This window comes from Neovison vison, chromosome 8, assembly GCF_020171115.1.
Source record: "Neovison vison isolate M4711 chromosome 8, ASM_NN_V1, whole genome shotgun sequence".
In the NCBI taxonomy this organism is placed as follows: domain Eukaryota; kingdom Metazoa; phylum Chordata; class Mammalia; order Carnivora; family Mustelidae; genus Neogale; species Neogale vison.
The window spans coordinates 122850377-122868738 of NC_058098.1; the positions used below are offsets into that span (position 1 = coordinate 122850377).

Consider the following 18362-nt stretch of genomic DNA (forward strand, 5'->3'; position numbering starts at 1 on the left):
GCTGAACTTTGATTAACTCCCCCTTGCCATTATTGCCCACTATTTTTTTTATCCCCAAAGTGAAATGTTATTCTTTTACACAGCCAGAATTTGGTTACATTTACCGTCGTGGTGCCAGTTTCTCTGCTTACTCTTTCTTTTTTGCATTGCTGATCTTTGCTCTGGAGTTACCTCCTTGAGAGAAAGTGTTTAAAGATAAATCCTCAGTTTCTCAAAATTACTGAAATGGAATTATCTGAAAATGTTTTTATTTGGCGTGTTCTTGAAAGAACAATTGACAGTTTTTCTTAGTCTTTTGCAAATACTGTCGTCCCATTGACTGACCCCCTTAGTTCTGAGAAGTTTATTCACAGCTCCTTGTGTTGTCCTGTTGCTTTTTAAAAAAAGATTTTATTTATTTATTTGAGAGAGCAAGGGGAGGGGCAGAAGGAGAAGCAGACTCTCCACTGAGCAGGGAGGGATTGGGGGGGGGGTGCTTAATCCCATAACTCTCTCCAGGATTGTGACCTGAACCTAAGGCAGAGTCTTACCCTTCTGAGCCACCCAGGCGTCCCTGTCGTGTTGGTTTTAGAGTCTTTTTCTTTTTTCAGCATTTTGAAGCTTCAGTACATTATGTCTGCATATAAATGTCCTTCTGCTTAACTATGCTCGGTGTGTATGCGCACGCGCACGCGTTTGTGTGTGTGTGTGTGAGTGTGTGTGTGTTCCATCTGCGAGGACACCTTGTTCCTCAGCCGTGAGCTCTTTAAATGTTGCTGCTTCTCTCGAAATCTCTTTCTCACCCTCAGAACTCTAATTCGGTATGTGTTCCGTTTCTTGTCCTGTCTTTGTGCCTCTATAAACCTCTTTCTCTTCCTTCCTCCTTCTCACTCCATGCTACATTCTGGATAATTCCTTAAGAAACATCTTGCAAGGTGTGCCTGGGTGGCTTGGCCCTTAAGTGTCTGCCTTTGGCTCAGGTCATGATCCCGGGGTCCTGGGATCGAGCCCCTGCATGGGGCTCCCTGCTCAGCAGGAAGCCTGCTTCTCCCTCTCCCACTCTCCCACTCCCCTTGCCTGTTTCCCTCTCTCTCTGTCAAATAAATAAATAAATACAATTTTAAAAAAATTATTTTAAAAAAAAGAAACATCTTGCAAGTCAGGGGTTCGCTTTCACCATCATCTCATCTGCTATTGAAATCACCCACTGAGTTTTCTTACTTCAAATATTGAATTTTTCATACGGTTTTATTTGGTTCTTTCTCTAGTCTGCCTGGTCATTTTTTCTAGTATATTTGCTGCTGAAGTGAACACAATGTGGCCATTTTTTATAGTCTCTTGTCTCTTGCTTAATGTTTCATTCCATCTCTTAGGTCTTTAAACATTTTACAGTTCTTTCATATTCCATAACTGGTTTCTTCCGTAATTGTTATTTTTAATATTAGAAATCCTTGGCGGGCCACAAGTGCTGTAGTTATTGTTATTGTTTACTCCTTTATGGTGGTTAACTTCTATTTTGGTACCTTTTTTTATTGGGGGGCTGACGTTACATTGAATATAATTTTTAGAATCTCAAGGGCCTAACATGGGTATGTTTTCCTCTAGAGATGATCAGTGTTTGCTTTTGCAGGAATTGGGCATACTAATGACTTTTGTTCCCTTTCCTGAAGAGAGGATCCCAGATTTCATGACTAACAGATTCTCAGAATCGCCCCCTCATCCTGCTGGAGGACCCCTGGTTTATTCACCTGCTGCTGTGTTTGCCATCAGGGCAACTGTACCCTTTCCACTTGCTCCCCTGTTTTTTTCCTGCTTGGGTTTTAGCTTACTGGCTTTTTCCTTTTTATGTTTTCCTTTCCATTTCTGTTTTTCTCCTTTTCTCTCTCTTCTTCCCTTCCTTCCTTTTCTTCCCTTCCTTCCCTCCTTACCACCTTTTCTTCCCTCCTTCCTGCTTTTCCTTTCCTTTCCTCCCTCCCTCCCTTCCTTCCTCCCCGTGGGAGACTAGGAAGCATGCCTAGTGATTTCTTCAGGTGACCTAAGCAACGAAGGTATTCAAAAGTACGGCCCAGGTTAAAGTTGTATTTTAACAGGACTCAAGCTGGAAGCAGAAGTGGTTGCCCACTTTGTCAGTTTACCGGCAGGCATTAGTGCGGGCACAGCTCTGAGTGTCCAGGAAGCTGAGGGCATTCGTGTAGATAAGGGATTCTTACCTGCTTGAAGGAAACTAAACGCTGGGCAAACACGGGCCACTGTGATTCCCTCAGCGTGTAAGCGCTAGGGTGGGGTAAGGCCGGGTCCGTTCTGCAGTGGAGTCGGTGGAGACACTAACCTGGAATTCGGGTGGGGTGGGGGGATTGAAATTTTACAGGGTGATGTGGTAGGTCTGGAGCGGGGCGGTGGGAAGACCGAGGTGATGGTGACCGAAGGTGTGACAACTGTTGCCTACACGCTGGATGAGGGCCTGATCGAGTTTGGAACGGCCATCGATGACGGCAACTACACCCGGTGAGGGGCTGGGCTGACCTCCCGGGAGGTGGTGGCAGAGGCTGGTTCTGAGGCTGGAGGAGCTGGGATGGGCCGGACAACTGGCCCCGCCACCCCTGCCCATCGCCAGTGCTCCTCTGTGCCTGCTGCGCCTGCACTGGTGCTTTCCTTCCTTCTCTCTTCAGGGCCACAGCCTTCTTGGAGACTCTGGAAATGACCCCGGAAACAGAGGCAATGTGGAAAACCTTGAGCAAACTGGCACTCGAGGCAAGGCAGCTCCACATCGCGGAGAGGTGAGGCAGACCAGAAGTGAGGTGCGGGCAGCTAGGAAGGATGGCCAGAGGCCATTTTTGGCGGGGGGGGGGTGTGAGACGCTCCTCCCAGTGCTAAGGCACCAGTCCCCTGCCACTACAACTAGTAAACCTTCCAGATAGTTATTCCAAACATTCTTCCATCCCAGTTTATAAGAGTTTTTTTGCTTTTGCTTCCCCTATGTAGGTCCCCCTTCAGAGTTTTAACACCCATGCCCTCCAGTCCAGGTGCTGACGTGTATTTCCGAATGCGGCATAGGGGTGTAGTTAGTAGGACAGTCTTGGGATGTTAGACTCTTTCGAGTTATCTGGCTCCATTTAACAGCTTGTATAACCGTGGGTTAAGTGAGCCTTGCCAAACCTTGGTTTCTCAATTTCCTCTCCGTAAATGGGAGGAATGATAGCATTTACCTCCTGGGGTGGTAAAGAAGAATCACAGGGGCAGTGAAGAAAGGAGGAGAATTCTCAGTGCTCAGTAAATGTCAGGTGTGCTGTTTTGCCAGGAGTCCTCTTGGACCCTTCCTTTCCCATGGCCCTACAGCTAGACGACCAGCTCGTCCTAGGGCCCTGACCCAGCGTCTTCAGAACACATCCTGAAGCTCTTACTGTCCAGCCCAGAACAGACCACACCTCTACCTGCAGTGTCACAAAAGCCTCTTAGTCCCACGGATCCTGTTCTTACACACCTACCACCCATTCATCCCACAGTAGCTGAAATCATGTGTTACACCATAAATCAGATTGTGTCCTTTTTTTGCTTAGAACCTTCCAGTAGCTTACTGTTCTACTTAGTATAAGATCCACAGCCCTTGTCGTGTCCTAACTCCTTACGATATTTGACCTCTGCCCCCTTCATCTTCCAGCTACCCACGTGCCCGTTAGTCTCCAGCCACACTGGCACCCCTTGGGCCCTTTGAGTGTCTCAGACTCATTCCTGCCATGGCACCTTACATGCGCTCTTCCCTCTGCCTGGAATAATTTTTCCCATCTTGCGTGACTGACTTTTTCTTGCACTTAGGTCTTGGCACAAACGTCATCTCCTCAGATAGGCCTTCTCTGAGTTCCAGCTGAGCTAGCCCCCTCCGTTACGGTTTATATGTGCTGTCACGCTATTCCATTTCACTCTTCTTTCTCTGGAATATCTTTGTTTGCGTACTAACTACTTGTGTCCCCCAGAAAGTAAGTTCCCTGAGAGCGAGGCCCTCATCCGCGTATCCCCTTGTGTCTCTAGGGGCAGAAACGGCGCGCGGCACTTCACCGAGGCTCAGTGTTCGGCTGCTGGGCCGGCGCGTCCGCGCTGATCCTGCAGTGATGCTGCTGTTACTATGATTGCTTCCGCCCTGTAGGTGCTTTTCTGCTTTGGGCCATGTAGCAAAAGCTCGATTCCTGCATAAGACCAATGAGATTGCAGACCAAGTGTCTCGGGAATATGCAAGTATTATCCTCCTGAATTATTCAGTCTCTCAAGCTGAGATTTCTCTTCACGCCCAGCCCCACCACCCCTGGCTTTCCAGCCATGGCTCGTGCGCTCTGTTCTGCCCAGCCCACCTCCACCTTCGAGTCAGACCGCTCTGGATTGACTTGCCCCACCTCATCCTTTAAGCCCCATGAAGGTTTTCAGCTTTCTGGTCTTTCAGCTTCCTCGTCTCTGTGGCCTTCCTGTCTAATAAGCTCACATAGTCAGAATGGCTCCTGCAGTGCTGACAGGATAACCAGAGCCTTCTTCCTCCCCTGCAGGGTGGAGAAGGAACGGACTTTTACCAGGTCCGAGCTCGCCTAGCCATGCTGGAGAAGAACTACAAGCTGGCTGAGATGATCTTCTTGGAGCAGGTGATGGGAGCAGAGGGGCCAGATTCAAGAGGGGAGCTGGGCGGGAGGGGGAGTGAGGCAGCCTGAGGGGAGGAGAGAGCTCCGGGGGAGAGCTTTTAGAAAGGTTTATGCAGCTAAAATGTCACTCCTTCCTTCTGGCTCTGCTCTGCGTTAGTCCTTACAGTTATGTCTTTATAAGCTGTCTGCTGCCTCCCCATCTGCCGCCTCCCCCTACCCCAGAGCCTGCCCTGGCCGTGCTTGTGCACACAGGCAAATCCAGGGCTTGTGGGGCTGAAGCGGATAGAATTTGAGGAGCCCTCCTTAAGAAATAATGCCCTGGAAGGAGTCTATGCAAATGAGGTGCCCTGGGGCTTTACCTCCTTCTGCTTTCTTGATAAATCCGCCAGTGCTTGTGCATAGGTCAAGGGTGAGGCTTTCAGTCCCCGTGGGCTGGCATCACACCCGGGCTGAGGACAGCCTGCCGATCCCTGATGCTCCTCTCACTTCTTGGTGTCCCCCTCTCCTCTGCCTGGGTTCCCTTAGAATGCCGTTGAGGAGGCTATGGACATGTACCAGGAACTGCACCGTTGGGATGAGTGTATCGCTGTGGCTCAGGCCAAGGTACTACCAGTTCTGTCGTCTCCATGGTGCTCACCGCTCAGTTCCACCAATATCCGAAGCCTCTTCTTACCAAGGAGGCTATAGGAGCTGGAACAGGGTCGGGCTGGGAGTTGGCACGTTGGTGACCGGGATGCTTTCCGTTGTTACAGTGGGATTGGAGAAGCTTGGGAAGCAGCACAGGAAGGAGGGAGGTGACTTGTCTTGCCTCTCTTGCATGTCCAGGGGCACCCAGCCCTGGAGAAGCTGCGCCGCAGTTACTACCAGTGGCTGATGGACACACAGCAAGAGGAGCGAGCCGGTGAGCTACAGGAGAGCCAGGGGGATGGACTAGCAGCCATCAGCCTCTACCTCAACGCCGGGCTCCCTGCCAGAGCCGCCCGGCTGGTGCTGGCCCGGGAGGAGCTGCTGGCTAACACCGAGCTGGTGGAAAACATCGCTGCAGCCCTTATCAAGGGGGAGCTGTATGAAAGGGTATGGCTGGCTTCCCGTTCCTGTCCCTCCTCTCCAGGACTCAGCGCTCCCTCCTATCCAGGGGAGTCCTGGAGTGCATAGCCCCCCAGAACTGGTGGCTGAGTCTCCACCTTTGGGGGCTGATACTTGATTCTTAGTGTAGTAGGGTTGTTGTTGTAGTCACGTGGTATGTGTCAACAGGCAGGTGATCTCTTTGAGAAGATTCGAAACCCAGAGCGGGCCCTGGAGTGCTACTGTAAAGGCAGCGCATTCATGAAAGGTACTTCCCCGGACAACCCAGCCTTCCCTGTTTGAGTCTTGCCCGAATAGTCCCCCTGCACCAATTTTGTGCACCTGTTCCGGTGGATCGCTCAGTTCTCCATCCCTCCACTTGTCACCTAATTTCTACACCCCATTTCCCTGAGTCCCATCCCTGGAAGGCTTAGCTGAGCGCCTTCTCTGTCCCTGGCAGCGGTGGAGCTGGCTCGGTTGGCATTCCCAATGGAAGTGGTGAGACTGGAAGAGGCCTGGGGGGATCATTTGGTGCAGCAGAAGCAGCTCGATGCAGCCATTAATCACTACATTGAAGCCAGGTAGAGGGGTGCAAAGGCGACTGGGTGTGAGGTCCAAGGTTATGGGGCAAGTAAGGGCACCGAGGCTCCAAGAGAGATGGCACCATGTAGGTTGGAGTAGGCTTGAGGTGTCTCCCTACCTCTACCTCTCTTCCTCTTGCCTCATATGCTCGAATCCCTTTCCCAACTCTGCCAGGTGCTCCATTAAGGCAATTGAAGCTGCCCTGGGTGCCCGCCAGTGGAAGAAGGCCATTTATATATTAGATCTACAGGACCGGAACACTGCGTCCAAATACTATCCCCGGGTGGCCCAACACTATGCGTCTCTGCAGGAATATGAGGTGAGGAAAGTCCCTTGCTGGAGCTGGAGGCAACGCAGTACCGAATGAGAAGAGAACGCAGAACCGGAAGTGGGGGCCCCTCACCAAATCCTTCTTTCTGGGTCCAGCAGCACCAGACACCCTGAGCAAGAAGAAAGTTTACTTCCCTTATTTCATTCCAACATAACATAGAGCCCTCTCCCAGACCTATAAAGCAGGTCTCCAGCTCTCTTCCTACGGAACTCCTCCGGGGGAGTTCCAATGTGGAATTGCCCTGTGTTGCAGAAGTACGAGGTCCTTTTTGGTCCTTTTCAACTGCCTGTTGTATTGTCCCCATTCTGGTTTTGGCTGCTTTTTTTGTTTTTGTTTTTGTTTTCAAAACAGTGGAGGGTGTGAGACACCATAGCCCTCTTTTCTTCTGTGTTGTGGACTAAGGTCCCGTCCCCTCCCCGCCACCCCTGCTGAGGTTTGCTCTCCCCCCTGCAGGCTGCTCTAACACTCTTGCTCTAATGCTCTTGCTCTAATGCTCTTGCTCCCGGCCTTTTGTATCTGCTGTCTCGAGCACAGACTGCGGAGGAGCTCTACGTTAAGGGAGACCGAACAAAAGATGCAATCGACATGTACACTCGGGCCGGCCGCTGGGAGCAAGCCCACAAGGTAGAGAGTGGGGCGCGGTTCGTCCAAGGGCTCCACCTCTTTGGGGCCGTCCCCACTTTCCTTGGGCTCTGATGTCCCCTCTTCACCGGCCTCCTTGAAAGCTGAGAAAGAGCACCAAAATAGAAAAGTCTGGAGCGCTTGGATACCTAGCCACAGGGAAAGGCAAGGATGAAGAGGCCTTTGCTCCAAACCTATAATTCTGAAGCAAGCAGAAGGGTTTGGGAGCTGGGGAGCCCCAAATGCCCCTCCCCAAGCTGTGTCACAGTGGCAACTTCGTTCCCTGCCTGCGCCCAGAACCCGGTGGGTATGGCAGGAACACGGGAGTGGGAACACGTGCCCCAGCACAGGGCATCTCTGGCCTTTCTGCCTGAGCAGAATATAGTCCTGACTCTGCTCCTTATGGTCTTGGAATTCCCTGGACTGACCAGGAAAGCATCCGTACACAAACCCCTGTGGTTGTTGGGAAGGTTCAGAGTTGCTGGGAACACAGGTCACCCCCGAGTCGCGCTTCCCTGGCCACTCCGCAGCCCCCCTGCTTCCCTCGGAAGCGCGCCCGAGGCGACTGGGGCTCTGTGTGTCTGCACAGCTGGCAATGAAGTGCATGAGGCCGGAAGATGTGTCGGTGCTGTACATCACCCAGGCTCAGGAGATGGAGAAGCAGGGCAAGTACCGGGAAGCGGAAAGGTGAGCCGCGGCCCCAGAGGAAGCATGCGGGGAGAGGGGTGCGTCTGAGGATGCGCGCCGTCTGCCTAGAGGGCAGTGATGCGGGAATCTGGGTCAAGGAGGCCCCGGGTGTCTCTCCCCTCCCCAGGCTCTACGTGACAGTGGAAGAGCCTGATCTTGCCATCACCATGTTCAAAAAGCACAAGCTGTATGATGATATGATCCGCCTGGTAGGGAAGCACCACCCAGATCTCCTCAGTGACACACACCTACACCTGGGCAAGGTGAGTCTTTCTCCTGTCTCGGCCATCTCTTCCCCGAACAGGCTCCACGTCCCCCTCGCTCCATCCTGACCCTCCTTTCCTCAGGAGCTGGAGGCTGAAGGCCGACTGCAGGAGGCCGAGTATCACTACCTCGAGGCTCAGGAGTGGAAGGCAACAGTGAACATGTACCGGTCCAATGGGCTTTGGGAGGAGGCCTACCGGGTAAGGAGTCCAGGTCACTCTGGGGACATGCCTGTCCCTCTTCCCCACTCTAAAGTGACACATTCTGAACTGGTCGTGGGTCTCCTTGAAAAATGTCCATACCGACAGGCAAAATTTCACATGCGGTAGGAGGGGTCTGTGGACTACCTGAAGTCCATCCTTGGACCCTGAGCAGGCTAACAGACCCCAAAACTGAGCCCTCTCCCTGTTCTAGTAGAAAGACCTGACCCTTGTCAAAGCTGCAGTCCGGTCAGCGGGGGAAGGGAGCAGCCCTGTGGCCCTGCGTGGGAGGATTGCCAAATGGCTTTGCTTCGCAGGTGGCCAAGGCTCACGGAGGAGCTAATGCCCACAAGCACGTGGCCTATCTGTGGGCAAAGAGCCTGGGAGGAGAGTCCGCAGTGAGACTGCTCACTAAGCTCGGACTCCTGGAGGCTGCCGTGGACCACGCCGCCGACAACTGGTGAGGCCCCACGGCTTCTCTCCACTGGCCCCTTTCGAGACAGAGCCTCTACACAGACAAGGAAAATGGTTGTATAGCTGAGAAGTGTTTCTGAAAATGGAGGCAGGAGTGAAGAAATCCTTGGAAGAACGTGATGGAGAGGCAAGGAATGAATCAGTAGCTCTGCCCCTGTTCCCCGGGGGCTCAGAACAGTGTTTAGCTGTTCTAAGAAGATGGAAAGTGATCAGCTTTTTTCCTTCTTTTTCAAAAAGACCTTTTTAAGTAATTACTATACCCAGTGTGGGGCTTGAACTCAACCCGAGATCAAGGGTCCCTCATTCTACTACTGAGCCAGGCAGGTGCCCCAGGAGAAGAGCTTTTAAAGCGAAGGTGCACTAAGCCAGTAATTGACTTCTGAGTAACAGAAGTGGGCTTCTGTTAAATGCAAAAAGAGCTTTTCTTAAGCAAATGTTACAAAGACCAGTAATAATCCTGCATGGAGTCAGATGGCGGAGGGTAGTCTTAATGTTTTAGAGAGACAGTTTTTCTGCTGGTATCAATGTGGCTCAGGAGGAAGTGGTGGAGAACCCGGAGCCCTCGCTCCCGAGGCAGAGTAGTGCTGTGAGGCTCACTGCGGTCCCCTGCCTCGCGCCCATCCCATTCCTTTATGCCCCCTGGTCGCAGGAAGCACAGGCTTTTCCAAGTGTCCCCTGACCCACATCCTCCTTTAAGTGTCTGTGTGCTTCTGTGTCACTTCATATGGATTGTCTTCTCAGTCTGTCCTTTCCCTCCCCCGGCCCTGTCTCTACCCTTTCTGTTTTCTCTTGCCCTGCTCCCCCTCTCATAAAATGAAAGTATTGAGTAGGCAGACCTTACCTACACTTACCATTTCAGTTCATTTGAATTTGCTTTTGAACTCTCCCGGCTGGCCCTCAAGCACAAAACCCCTGAAATTCATCTCCGATATGCTATGTACCTGGAGGATGAGGTATGGATGTGCTCCTTCTCCCTTGCTTTTGACCTTGACCTTCTCCTGTCTCACAGCTGCCATGATGGCAATCTGCTTCTGATCATTTGCGGCTGCCCTTCTCTCCCTGCAGGGTAAATTTGAAGAGGCCGAAGCTGAATTCATCAGGGCTGGTAAGCCCAAGGAAGCAGTCCTCATGTGAGTTACCCGTCAATTCCTTACGCCCGTCCTCCCAACCGCAGCCCCAGGACCTGGCATTGCCACCTTCACCTGAACCTAGTACCAATAAATCTTCTACCCCCTCTGACATGGCTGCTTGTCTCCCACTATTGAGGCCTCTGTGCTGTGCTGAGGCTCCCCTGTGTCCTCTTCTGGGAGCAGGTTCGTCCATAACCAGGACTGGGAGGCAGCTCAGCGTGTGGCCGAGGCCCACGATCCTGACAGTGTCGCCGAGGTGCTTGTGGGGCAGGCCCGGGGGGCCTTGGAGGAGAAGGACTTTCAGAAAGCAGAAGGGCTGCTGCTTCGGGCCCAGAGACCGGGCCTGGCCCTCAATTATTATAAGGTAGGGCACCGGATTCAGGGCCTTGGCGGGGAGGGGAGAGAGTAAGAACCCACAGAGCACTACACTAACCAATACTACTGAGAAGGATCCAGGGAGTTAGCACTGGAGAGGGGGAAGGAGACAAGGAGGAGAAGAGAGGTGCAAGGACCTAGGGATCCGTGGCCCATAGTATAGAGCACCTGTGTGGCAGTGGGAAGGTGTCATGCCGGCCTCTGCCTTCCTGATACCTGGAAATCTGAGCAGGAGGCTGGATTATGGAGCGACGCCCTGAGGATCTGCAAGGACTATGTTCCGGGCCAGTTGGAGGCTCTGCAGGAAGAGTATGAGCGGGAGGCTACCAAGAAAGGGGCCAGGTATGACGCCAGGAGGCAGCAAGTGTCCGCAGGGCTGGAGGGTGGGTCACAAGGTATGCCCGGGATAGGCCACACTGCCCAGCCTGTCCTGGTCACGTGTACTCTCATCTCAGGGGCATGGAGGGGCTCGTGGACCAAGCTCGCCAGTGGGAGCAGGCTGGAGAGTACAGCCGTGCCGTCGACTGCTACCTCAAGGTGCGGGGCTCAGGCGGCAGCAGCCTGGTGGAAAAGTGCTGGATGAAGGTGAGGCGGGCTCCACCCCTCCTGGCCGCCCACTTCCCGGCCGCCCTCACAGCCAGCATTCCTCCGCAGACATTGCTTTTTCCTCCTGGGCCTCTCATTTTCGCTCAGGCGGCAGGTACCTGCTGAGTGCTTGCTAGATGCTAGAGCCAGAACTATGAAAACTGTAAAAGGGGATCTGAGGCAGAACCCCTAACAGCCTGAAATTGGGGGAAGTTGGACACCACTGTGGCTCAGCTAATTGAGTACCTCGGTGAAGATAAAGGATGTGATTTGAAGTGGAGTTCAGAGGTGGGTGAGGTCTCCACTGAGAGGGAGGGAGGCTTTGTGAGGGAGGGGGCAGACCTGGGACCAGAGCTGGAAGGGCAAATCCAGAGTCCGGAGCTGGGGCCAGATGGAAGCCAGGAAGAAAGCAGAGTGTCCTCCTCTACATAGAAGCTCTAAAAAGAAGCATCTAGCCGGTTAAGCCAAGTCAGTAGGTTTTATCAATTCCTAAACATATATATAATCACATTTTATTATCTTAGAAATAGGGTTGCATGTAAAGTTTTATGTTTTTTTTAAAGATTTTATTTATTTATTTGACACAGAGAGCGATCACAAGTAGGCAGAGAAGCAGGCAGAGAGAGGGGGAAGCAGGCTCCCTGCTGAGTAGAGAGCGCAATGTGGGGCTCGATCCCGGGACCCTGAGATCATGACCCAAGCCAAAGGCAGAGGGTCAACCCAGTGAGCCACCCAGGTGCCCCTGCATGTGAAGTTTTAAATGATGTATCTGGGGTACCTGGGTGACTTGGTGGGTAAAGCATCTGACTCTTAATTTTCAGCTCAGGACATGATCTCAAGGTTGTGAGATCAAGTTCTGCATTGGGCTCTGCACTGGGTGCGGAATCTGCCTTAGTTTCGCTCTTCTCCCTCTGCCCCTCCCCACTCGTGCTGTCTAAAACAAAAAATAAGTAAATGATGCATCTTTGATTCAGAGAAATATGGTATTTGGAGTTTGAGGGGGATGAGATTGATCAGCTTTCTAAATAAAATGTTGGTGCAGTGATGCCACTGTAGAATGCCCCTCGGGTTTCAGAGGCCTTGGAACTGAAGAGCCCTTAGTAGTTGGGTGGGGGCAGTATAGAAAGGACTGATTGTTATGCAAATTTAATCAGCAAGTGTGTTTGAAGCACCTGCTGTGTTTTACTCTGGGGCATTGTTTTTTGGCATCTGTACAGGACTATACCTTCTATAGATTAGTCAACTTCCCAGATGGGGTGCTTTAAGCTTCGGGATTTGGCAGGTAAAGAAACCAAGGCAAGAATAGGTGCCTGGATGGCTCAGTTATTAAGCCTCTGCCTTCAGCTCAGGTAGTGATCCCAGGGTTTTGGGATCAAGCCCCAAACCTCTGGTTCCCTGCTCAGTGGGAAGCCTGCTTATCCCTCTCCCATTCCCCCTGCCTGTGTTCCCTATCTCGCTGTCTCTCTCTGTCAAACAAATAAATAAAATCTTAAAAAAAAAAAAAATAGGTGGGGGAGAGACTAGGAAGATTTAGGCAGACTATAGCTAAAATGGGCCATGTATGTGGAAATTAAAATCCAATGAGGATGTCAGGATCACAGTGGAAAGAGTAAACTTATAGATTGTTCAGGTTTGTAGAATTACTAAGTTTTAGGGCTGGAAGGGATCTCCAAGGTCATCTAGAGCAGCACTGTCCAATAGAAATAGAATGCAAGTCACAAAGGTAAGTCATACAGGTAAGTTTAAAATTTCCTAGTATAGCTGCATTCAAGTAAGTAAAAAAAAACATAAGAAAATAAGAATATTTTGGTTGCTGGGGGGGAGGGGGGTTGGGAGAAGGGGGGTAGAGTTATGGACATTGGGGAGGGTATGTGCTTTTGGGTAAATTGGAAGGGGAGATGAACCATGAGAGACTATGGACTCTGAAAAACAATCTGAGGGGTTTGCAGTGGCGGGGGGGTGGGAGGTTGGGGTACCAGGTGGTGGGTATTATAGAGGGCACGGCTTGCATGGAGCATTGGGTGTGGTGAAAAAATAATGAATACTGTTTTTCTGAAAATAAATAAATTGGAAAAATAAATAAATAAATAAATGAGTGCGTGAATGTCCATACAAAAAAAAAAAAAAGAAGAAAATAAGAATATTTTACCAAATCAAATATAGCTAAACTCATTTTAACATGTAATCAATACTTTGTCGATTTTTTTTTTTTAAGATTTTTTATTTATTTATTTGACAGAGAGAAAGCACAAGTAGATGGAGAGGCAGGCAGAGAGAGCGAGAGGGAAGCAGGCTCCCTGCTGAGCAGAGAGCCCGATGCGGGACTCGATCCCAGGACCCTGAGATCATGACCTGAGCCGAAGGCAGTGGCTTAACCCACTGAGCCACTCAGGCGCCCCACTTTGTCGATTTTTTTAAAAGATTTTATTTGAGTGAGAGAGAGAGCGTGTGTACGTGCACTCACAATGGGGAGGGGAAGCACAGAGGAGGTGGGGGAAGCAGACTCCCCGCTGACATGACCTGAGCCGGAGGAAGACAGTTAACTGATCTAGCCACCCAAGTGCCCCTTATTGATTGATTGTATTATTGATACTACTTATTTCTCAACTTACTGAGGTACTTTGCATTCCTTCTTTCCTACTAAAACTGTGAAAACCGTGTATATTTGTATACGTGTATATTTAACCGGACAGTGCATGTCAGTTGGGACTTGCTGTGCGTGACTAGTGGCTTCTGTTCTGGATGGTGCAAATCAGACCAGCCGTCACTTACAGATGGAGAAATTGAGGCACAGAAAAGCCCAACACAAATAGTTGCAGAAAGTCTTCTTTCTCTGTACCACACTGCCAAGATTCTGTTTGTGACAAAGAACTTGAGAAGCCAGTTTGTCTGAGAGGGGCAGGATCAAACCCAGTGACCTCAGACAGCAGAGTGTCTGACAGATGGGTCCACTGGTGGTCATTTCAAGGCTATGAGGGACCATGAGGCAGGTCTTCCCTGTGAGGGTAGAAGGTGCAGGAGAGAAGATTTGCATGTGAAGGGAAAAAGACCAGGCTGAGGACACGCAGTGGTATTTTGTCTCTCCTACCCATTGTCATCTTCTCTTCCACCTCTCAGGCAGCTGAACTCGCCATCAAATTTCTGCCTCCCCAACGCAGTCTGGAAGTAGTTCGGGTTGTGGGACCCCAGCTGATTGGAATTGGAAAGCACAGTGCCGTAAGTAGAGTGCTGGGACTGAAAAGAAAAAGATTCTCCGGAGAGGGGTGGAATGGTGCCATCTACAGGAAAGGCATGTGAGGTCGGCCTCCTGGAGGTGTGACCTGCAGTTAGTTCTGTGGAAACAGGGGAGATGGTCTCCAGGCTCTGATTTCCTACCGTGCAGGCTGCAGAGCTCTATCTGAACCTGGACCTAGTCAAGGAAGCGATCGATGCCTTCATTGAGGGCGAGGAGTGGAACAAGGCTAAGCGTGTGGCCAAGGAGTTAGATCCCCGGTAAGCTGCTGACCCCTTCTCTCCAGCAAATTCTCTTCATTTTGTAAAGAGGAGGAGGAATTTCTCATGGGAAGTGTGTGCGTGCTGGGACCGTGTGGCGCTAGATCCCTACACATCTTCACAGGTATGAAGACTACGTGGACCAGCATTATAAGGAGTTCCTCAAGAACAAGGGCAAAGTGGACTCGGTGAGACTTGCAGAGAGTTAGCAAGAGGCGGAACGCATGAGGGCTCAAGGGACTTTCTCCCTCCCCTCCCTGCTCATGTCCTCTCTGTCCTCTTAACTCTCTCTTTTCCACTGTTCCATAGCTGGTGGGTGTGGATGTGGTGGCTGCTCTGGACCTCTATGTGGAGCAGGGCCAGTGGGACAAGTGCATTGAAACGGCTACCAAGCAGGTACTGCTCTCCTCCTCCCCTCCCTAGCTCTTCCGGACATTACCCCTTGGCTCTCCTTGCCCCAGAGCTGTATCTCTTACTTCCTCCAAAGCCCAACCCCAGAGATCCCTAACCAGCATCAGAGAGTCAGTCTTCCACCCTTTTGAAACTAGAGTCAGAGGCCTAGCTGGGCCTGACTTGCATAGGCCTTTGCCTCCAAAACAAATCCATGGCCTCAGGTTACCACCCCACGCTCACTGCCTGGTCTTATTGATGGCCAACCTCCCTCATGCTTTTCCTCCATCTCTGGGACAGAACTACAAGATTCTGCACAAATATGTGGCTTTGTATGCGACTCATCTGATCCGAGAGGGTGGCTATAGCCAGGCACTGGCCCTGTACGTGCAGCATGGAGCCCCCGCGAACCCACAGGTACCAGCCTGCTCCTTGGGGTGATGGTCTCCCCAAGGAAATTCTTACGTCTCCTCAAAACCCACCCATCCCCTCAGGAACTGTCTTCTCAAAGGATTCTTTTAGAAAGCATCCTGCCCAGAGACCCACGCCAGCCTCTTCTGAAATGTACAGCCTCTCAAGACTTACCATTTGAGGAAACATTCAGCAACCTCCCCTTGCTCTTAGCTAATACAGGGAATGGCCTTTCAGAGATGAATCTTAGTAAGAGGAATCTTAGTAAGGCCCTAGAGCTGCACACACCTCTAGGGCCTTACTAACCTCCCTCAGAGACCAATCGCTGCTTTCCTCTCTGAGTACCCCATCTCCCTGGAATATCAGCCCATTAACACTGGGACTGCATTCACATTCACACATCTGTCCACACGCAGACCACCAGTTGTAAGAAAGTTATTTTCTTACTTTTGTCTTCCAAAAAAGGATCAACACACTTTCTCCATCACTGTCCCCTAGCTCCTCCACATGCACACGGACAGCCCGTTTCCTCTTTGGCCCCATGTGCACTTTCTCTTCTAGTTACCCCTCTCACTCAGCTCTCCCTTCGCCACCACCCCTAGAACTTCAACATCTACAAAAGGATCTTCGCGGACATGGTGAGCTCCCCTGGGACCAACAGTGCTGAGGCCTATCACAACTGGGCTGATCTTCGGGACGTGCTCTTTAACTTGGTGAGGAAGTCGGCTCTGTGACAGAGTGACAAGGCTACCCTACTACTTTGTCCTCGTCTCTTCTTTGAGGCACATAAATATTTACCTTCAGATGGGCTGCACTTTTGTCCATGTCCATGGTCATGAGCTCTCTGGCCCTCCTCCAACCCCTGACCCGGGCTGCGCTCTCCTCCTGCTCTAGTGTGAAAACCTGGTGAAGTCTAGTGAGGCAAACTCTCCAGCCCACGAAGAGTTCGAGACGATGCTGCTGATTGCGCATTACTACGCCACTCGCTCGGCCGCCCAGAGTGTCAAACAGCTGGTGAGATGGTGGGGAGGGGCACTCAGTCTTAAGAGAAGCATCTTCCAATGCATGAAGTTGAATAAATTCAAGTTCTGGATTCTCAAGCTTGGTCCACTTCTCTCGTAGCTTCTCTTCCGTTTAGACAAATCTACCTCTCACTGAGGTGGCTTTCTTCCTGGACTCCTTCACGACTTTCTTAGGACTCTGACCACATATCTCCATCCTCATTATACTTAAACATCCAAATCCCACAATTTCTGCATCGATCTCTTAAGATATACACATCCTTTTGGCTTGTGATCACGTATTGTAAATTTGCTGTGCATACTTGAATAACAGAAATAATCTAGGCTTAGTTCTGTGTGCCCAAGAAAAAGATCCAGAACTGCTTTAGAGTAATTTAATATGTATTACTTTTTTCTGGTTCTGTGGCTGCCTTAGCCATAAGGTTACTGGGCTGGTAGCTCAGTCGCTATGTGCTAGGATCATAATGCTTTGATTTTAATCTGTAGGAAACTGTGGCTGCCAGGCTTTCTGTTTCACTCTTACGCCACACCCAGCTCCTACCTGCAGATAAGGCCTTCTATGAAGCAGGCATTGCGGCCAAGGTGAGCTGGGACGAGGAAGGGTGTGGCAGAGGGGACAGGGAAATCAAAAGTTGGAAGGTAGAATGCCCGGTCTATTCAGGTAGAGCAAAGCAGAGTGTGGGGCTGATGTTATGGAGGATACCGTGTTCGTGTCTTCCTGGATTCCTCCTCCTCTCTGGAAGAGCAGCATCCAAGCCCAGCTGCTCACTCCCACTTGCAACTTTTCTCTGTTGCAGGCAGTTGGCTGGGAGAACATGGCATTCATCTTCCTCAACCGCTTTTTGGATCTGACCGATGTGAGTAAAGAAGTTGTGCCCAGAGGGCAGGATGTTTCACCTGTCATGGAAATGTGTCTATCTCATGGCTGCCCACTCTGCCACAGGCAATTGAAGAAGGGACTCTGGATGCCCTTGACCACTCTGACTTTCAGGATACAGACATTCCCTTTGAGGTGCCACTCCCAGCCAAGCAGCACGTACCGGTAAGAGCGTGAGACTGGAGACCGGGGAAGGCCTCACCGGCGTGAGGGTGTTTTGAAGGGAGGACACTTTATCCCTTTATGTTGGTCCTCCTAACCTTTGTAATGGGCATCAGCTGGCAATGTCTGTGGAAGGGCCTCAGCCCTCACTACTCCTTCAGTGAAAGTAGAAGCAGAGAAAAAAGAAAAGGTGGTGACGAGGAACCCCATCCAAGGAGGATCACATATGGGGAAAAGATGATGCACAGGATGACAGTTTAGTAAGACTCTCAACTCCCCACCTTCCACTTGCCCTGCCCTGCGTGAAGATGCTGCTTCTTTGTCCTTCCCAGGAGGCTCAGAGGGAAGAGGTTCGAGACTGGGTACTCACAGTCTCAATGGACCAGAGGCTGGAGCAGGTTCTGCCTCGGGATGAACGTGGTGTGTACGAAGCTTCCTTGGTGGCAACGAGCACTGGCGTTCGGGCACTACCCTGCCTCATTACAGGTACACAACCCTACACCTGTCCATGTTCCATGGTGGGCGGAAAGGGAGGGGGAACGGCAGGCTCAAGAGAGTATTTTACTCTCAAATTGCTCTTGGTTTTCCCTCTCAAATGCCAGTTTGTTTTTTTCTTCTCCCAAAGGATACCCCATTCTGAGGAACAAAATTGAGTTTAAGCGGCCAGGGAAGGCAGCTGACAAGGACAATTGGAATAAGTTCCTTATGGCTATTAAGGTTAGAGAGGGAGATTTGGAGGGTGCCGGTGGGGAGAGCAGCACTGAAAAGAAAGAAACCGCTAGAAGGGTGGGTGGGAATGTCAGGAAGGCAGGAGCAGGCCCTGGACTCCGCTCTCCTTACTGAGATGGGGTTGATTTTCTTTAGAGAAGGAGTGCTTTTCCTTAGCACTAATGAGTTCCTCTCTTGTTCTACTGTTTGTCCACAGACTTCCCACAGTCCAGTGTGCCAGGATGTGCTGAAATTCATTAGTCAGTGGTGTGGAGGGCTACCCAGCACCAGCTTTTCCTTTCAGTAACTAGTAGGCCTCAGGGAAGAGTTATTGGATTCTCTCCCTCATTAAAGTCTTGTAGGTAATGGAGACCACTGTGTTCTT

General features: G+C 51.0%; 1 protein-coding gene across 4 annotated transcripts in view; it reads left to right on the plus strand.

The window, feature by feature from the left end:
- IFT172 (intraflagellar transport 172) overlaps positions 1–18347 on the plus strand; it is a 35167-nt gene extending 16820 nt beyond the window's left edge. For all 4 annotated transcript variants that reach the window (XM_044261870.1, XM_044261872.1, XM_044261871.1 and 1 more), the window contains 32 exons: positions 2348–2484; positions 2649–2756; positions 4121–4205; positions 4512–4604; positions 5127–5204; positions 5427–5675; positions 5856–5934; positions 6127–6247; positions 6423–6567; positions 7114–7203; positions 7790–7887; positions 8015–8150; positions 8235–8351; positions 8669–8811; positions 9685–9778; positions 9891–9955; positions 10139–10319; positions 10563–10672; positions 10786–10915; positions 14033–14131; positions 14298–14407; positions 14532–14595; positions 14717–14803; positions 15098–15214; positions 15811–15921; positions 16103–16222; positions 16717–16812; positions 17028–17087; positions 17174–17272; positions 17602–17755; positions 17895–17986; positions 18195–18347. In XM_044261870.1, coding sequence (XP_044117805.1) covers positions 2348–2484; positions 2649–2756; positions 4121–4205; positions 4512–4604; positions 5127–5204; positions 5427–5675; positions 5856–5934; positions 6127–6247; positions 6423–6567; positions 7114–7203; positions 7790–7887; positions 8015–8150; positions 8235–8351; positions 8669–8811; positions 9685–9778; positions 9891–9955; positions 10139–10319; positions 10563–10672; positions 10786–10915; positions 14033–14131; positions 14298–14407; positions 14532–14595; positions 14717–14803; positions 15098–15214; positions 15811–15921; positions 16103–16222; positions 16717–16812; positions 17028–17087; positions 17174–17272; positions 17602–17755; positions 17895–17986; positions 18195–18284 — 3558 coding nt within the window. In that variant the 3' untranslated portion in view covers positions 18285–18347. The remainder of the gene's footprint in view (positions 1–2347; positions 2485–2648; positions 2757–4120; positions 4206–4511; positions 4605–5126; positions 5205–5426; positions 5676–5855; positions 5935–6126; positions 6248–6422; positions 6568–7113; positions 7204–7789; positions 7888–8014; positions 8151–8234; positions 8352–8668; positions 8812–9684; positions 9779–9890; positions 9956–10138; positions 10320–10562; positions 10673–10785; positions 10916–14032; positions 14132–14297; positions 14408–14531; positions 14596–14716; positions 14804–15097; positions 15215–15810; positions 15922–16102; positions 16223–16716; positions 16813–17027; positions 17088–17173; positions 17273–17601; positions 17756–17894; positions 17987–18194) is intronic.
- Positions 18348–18362: the final 15 nt, after the last annotated feature.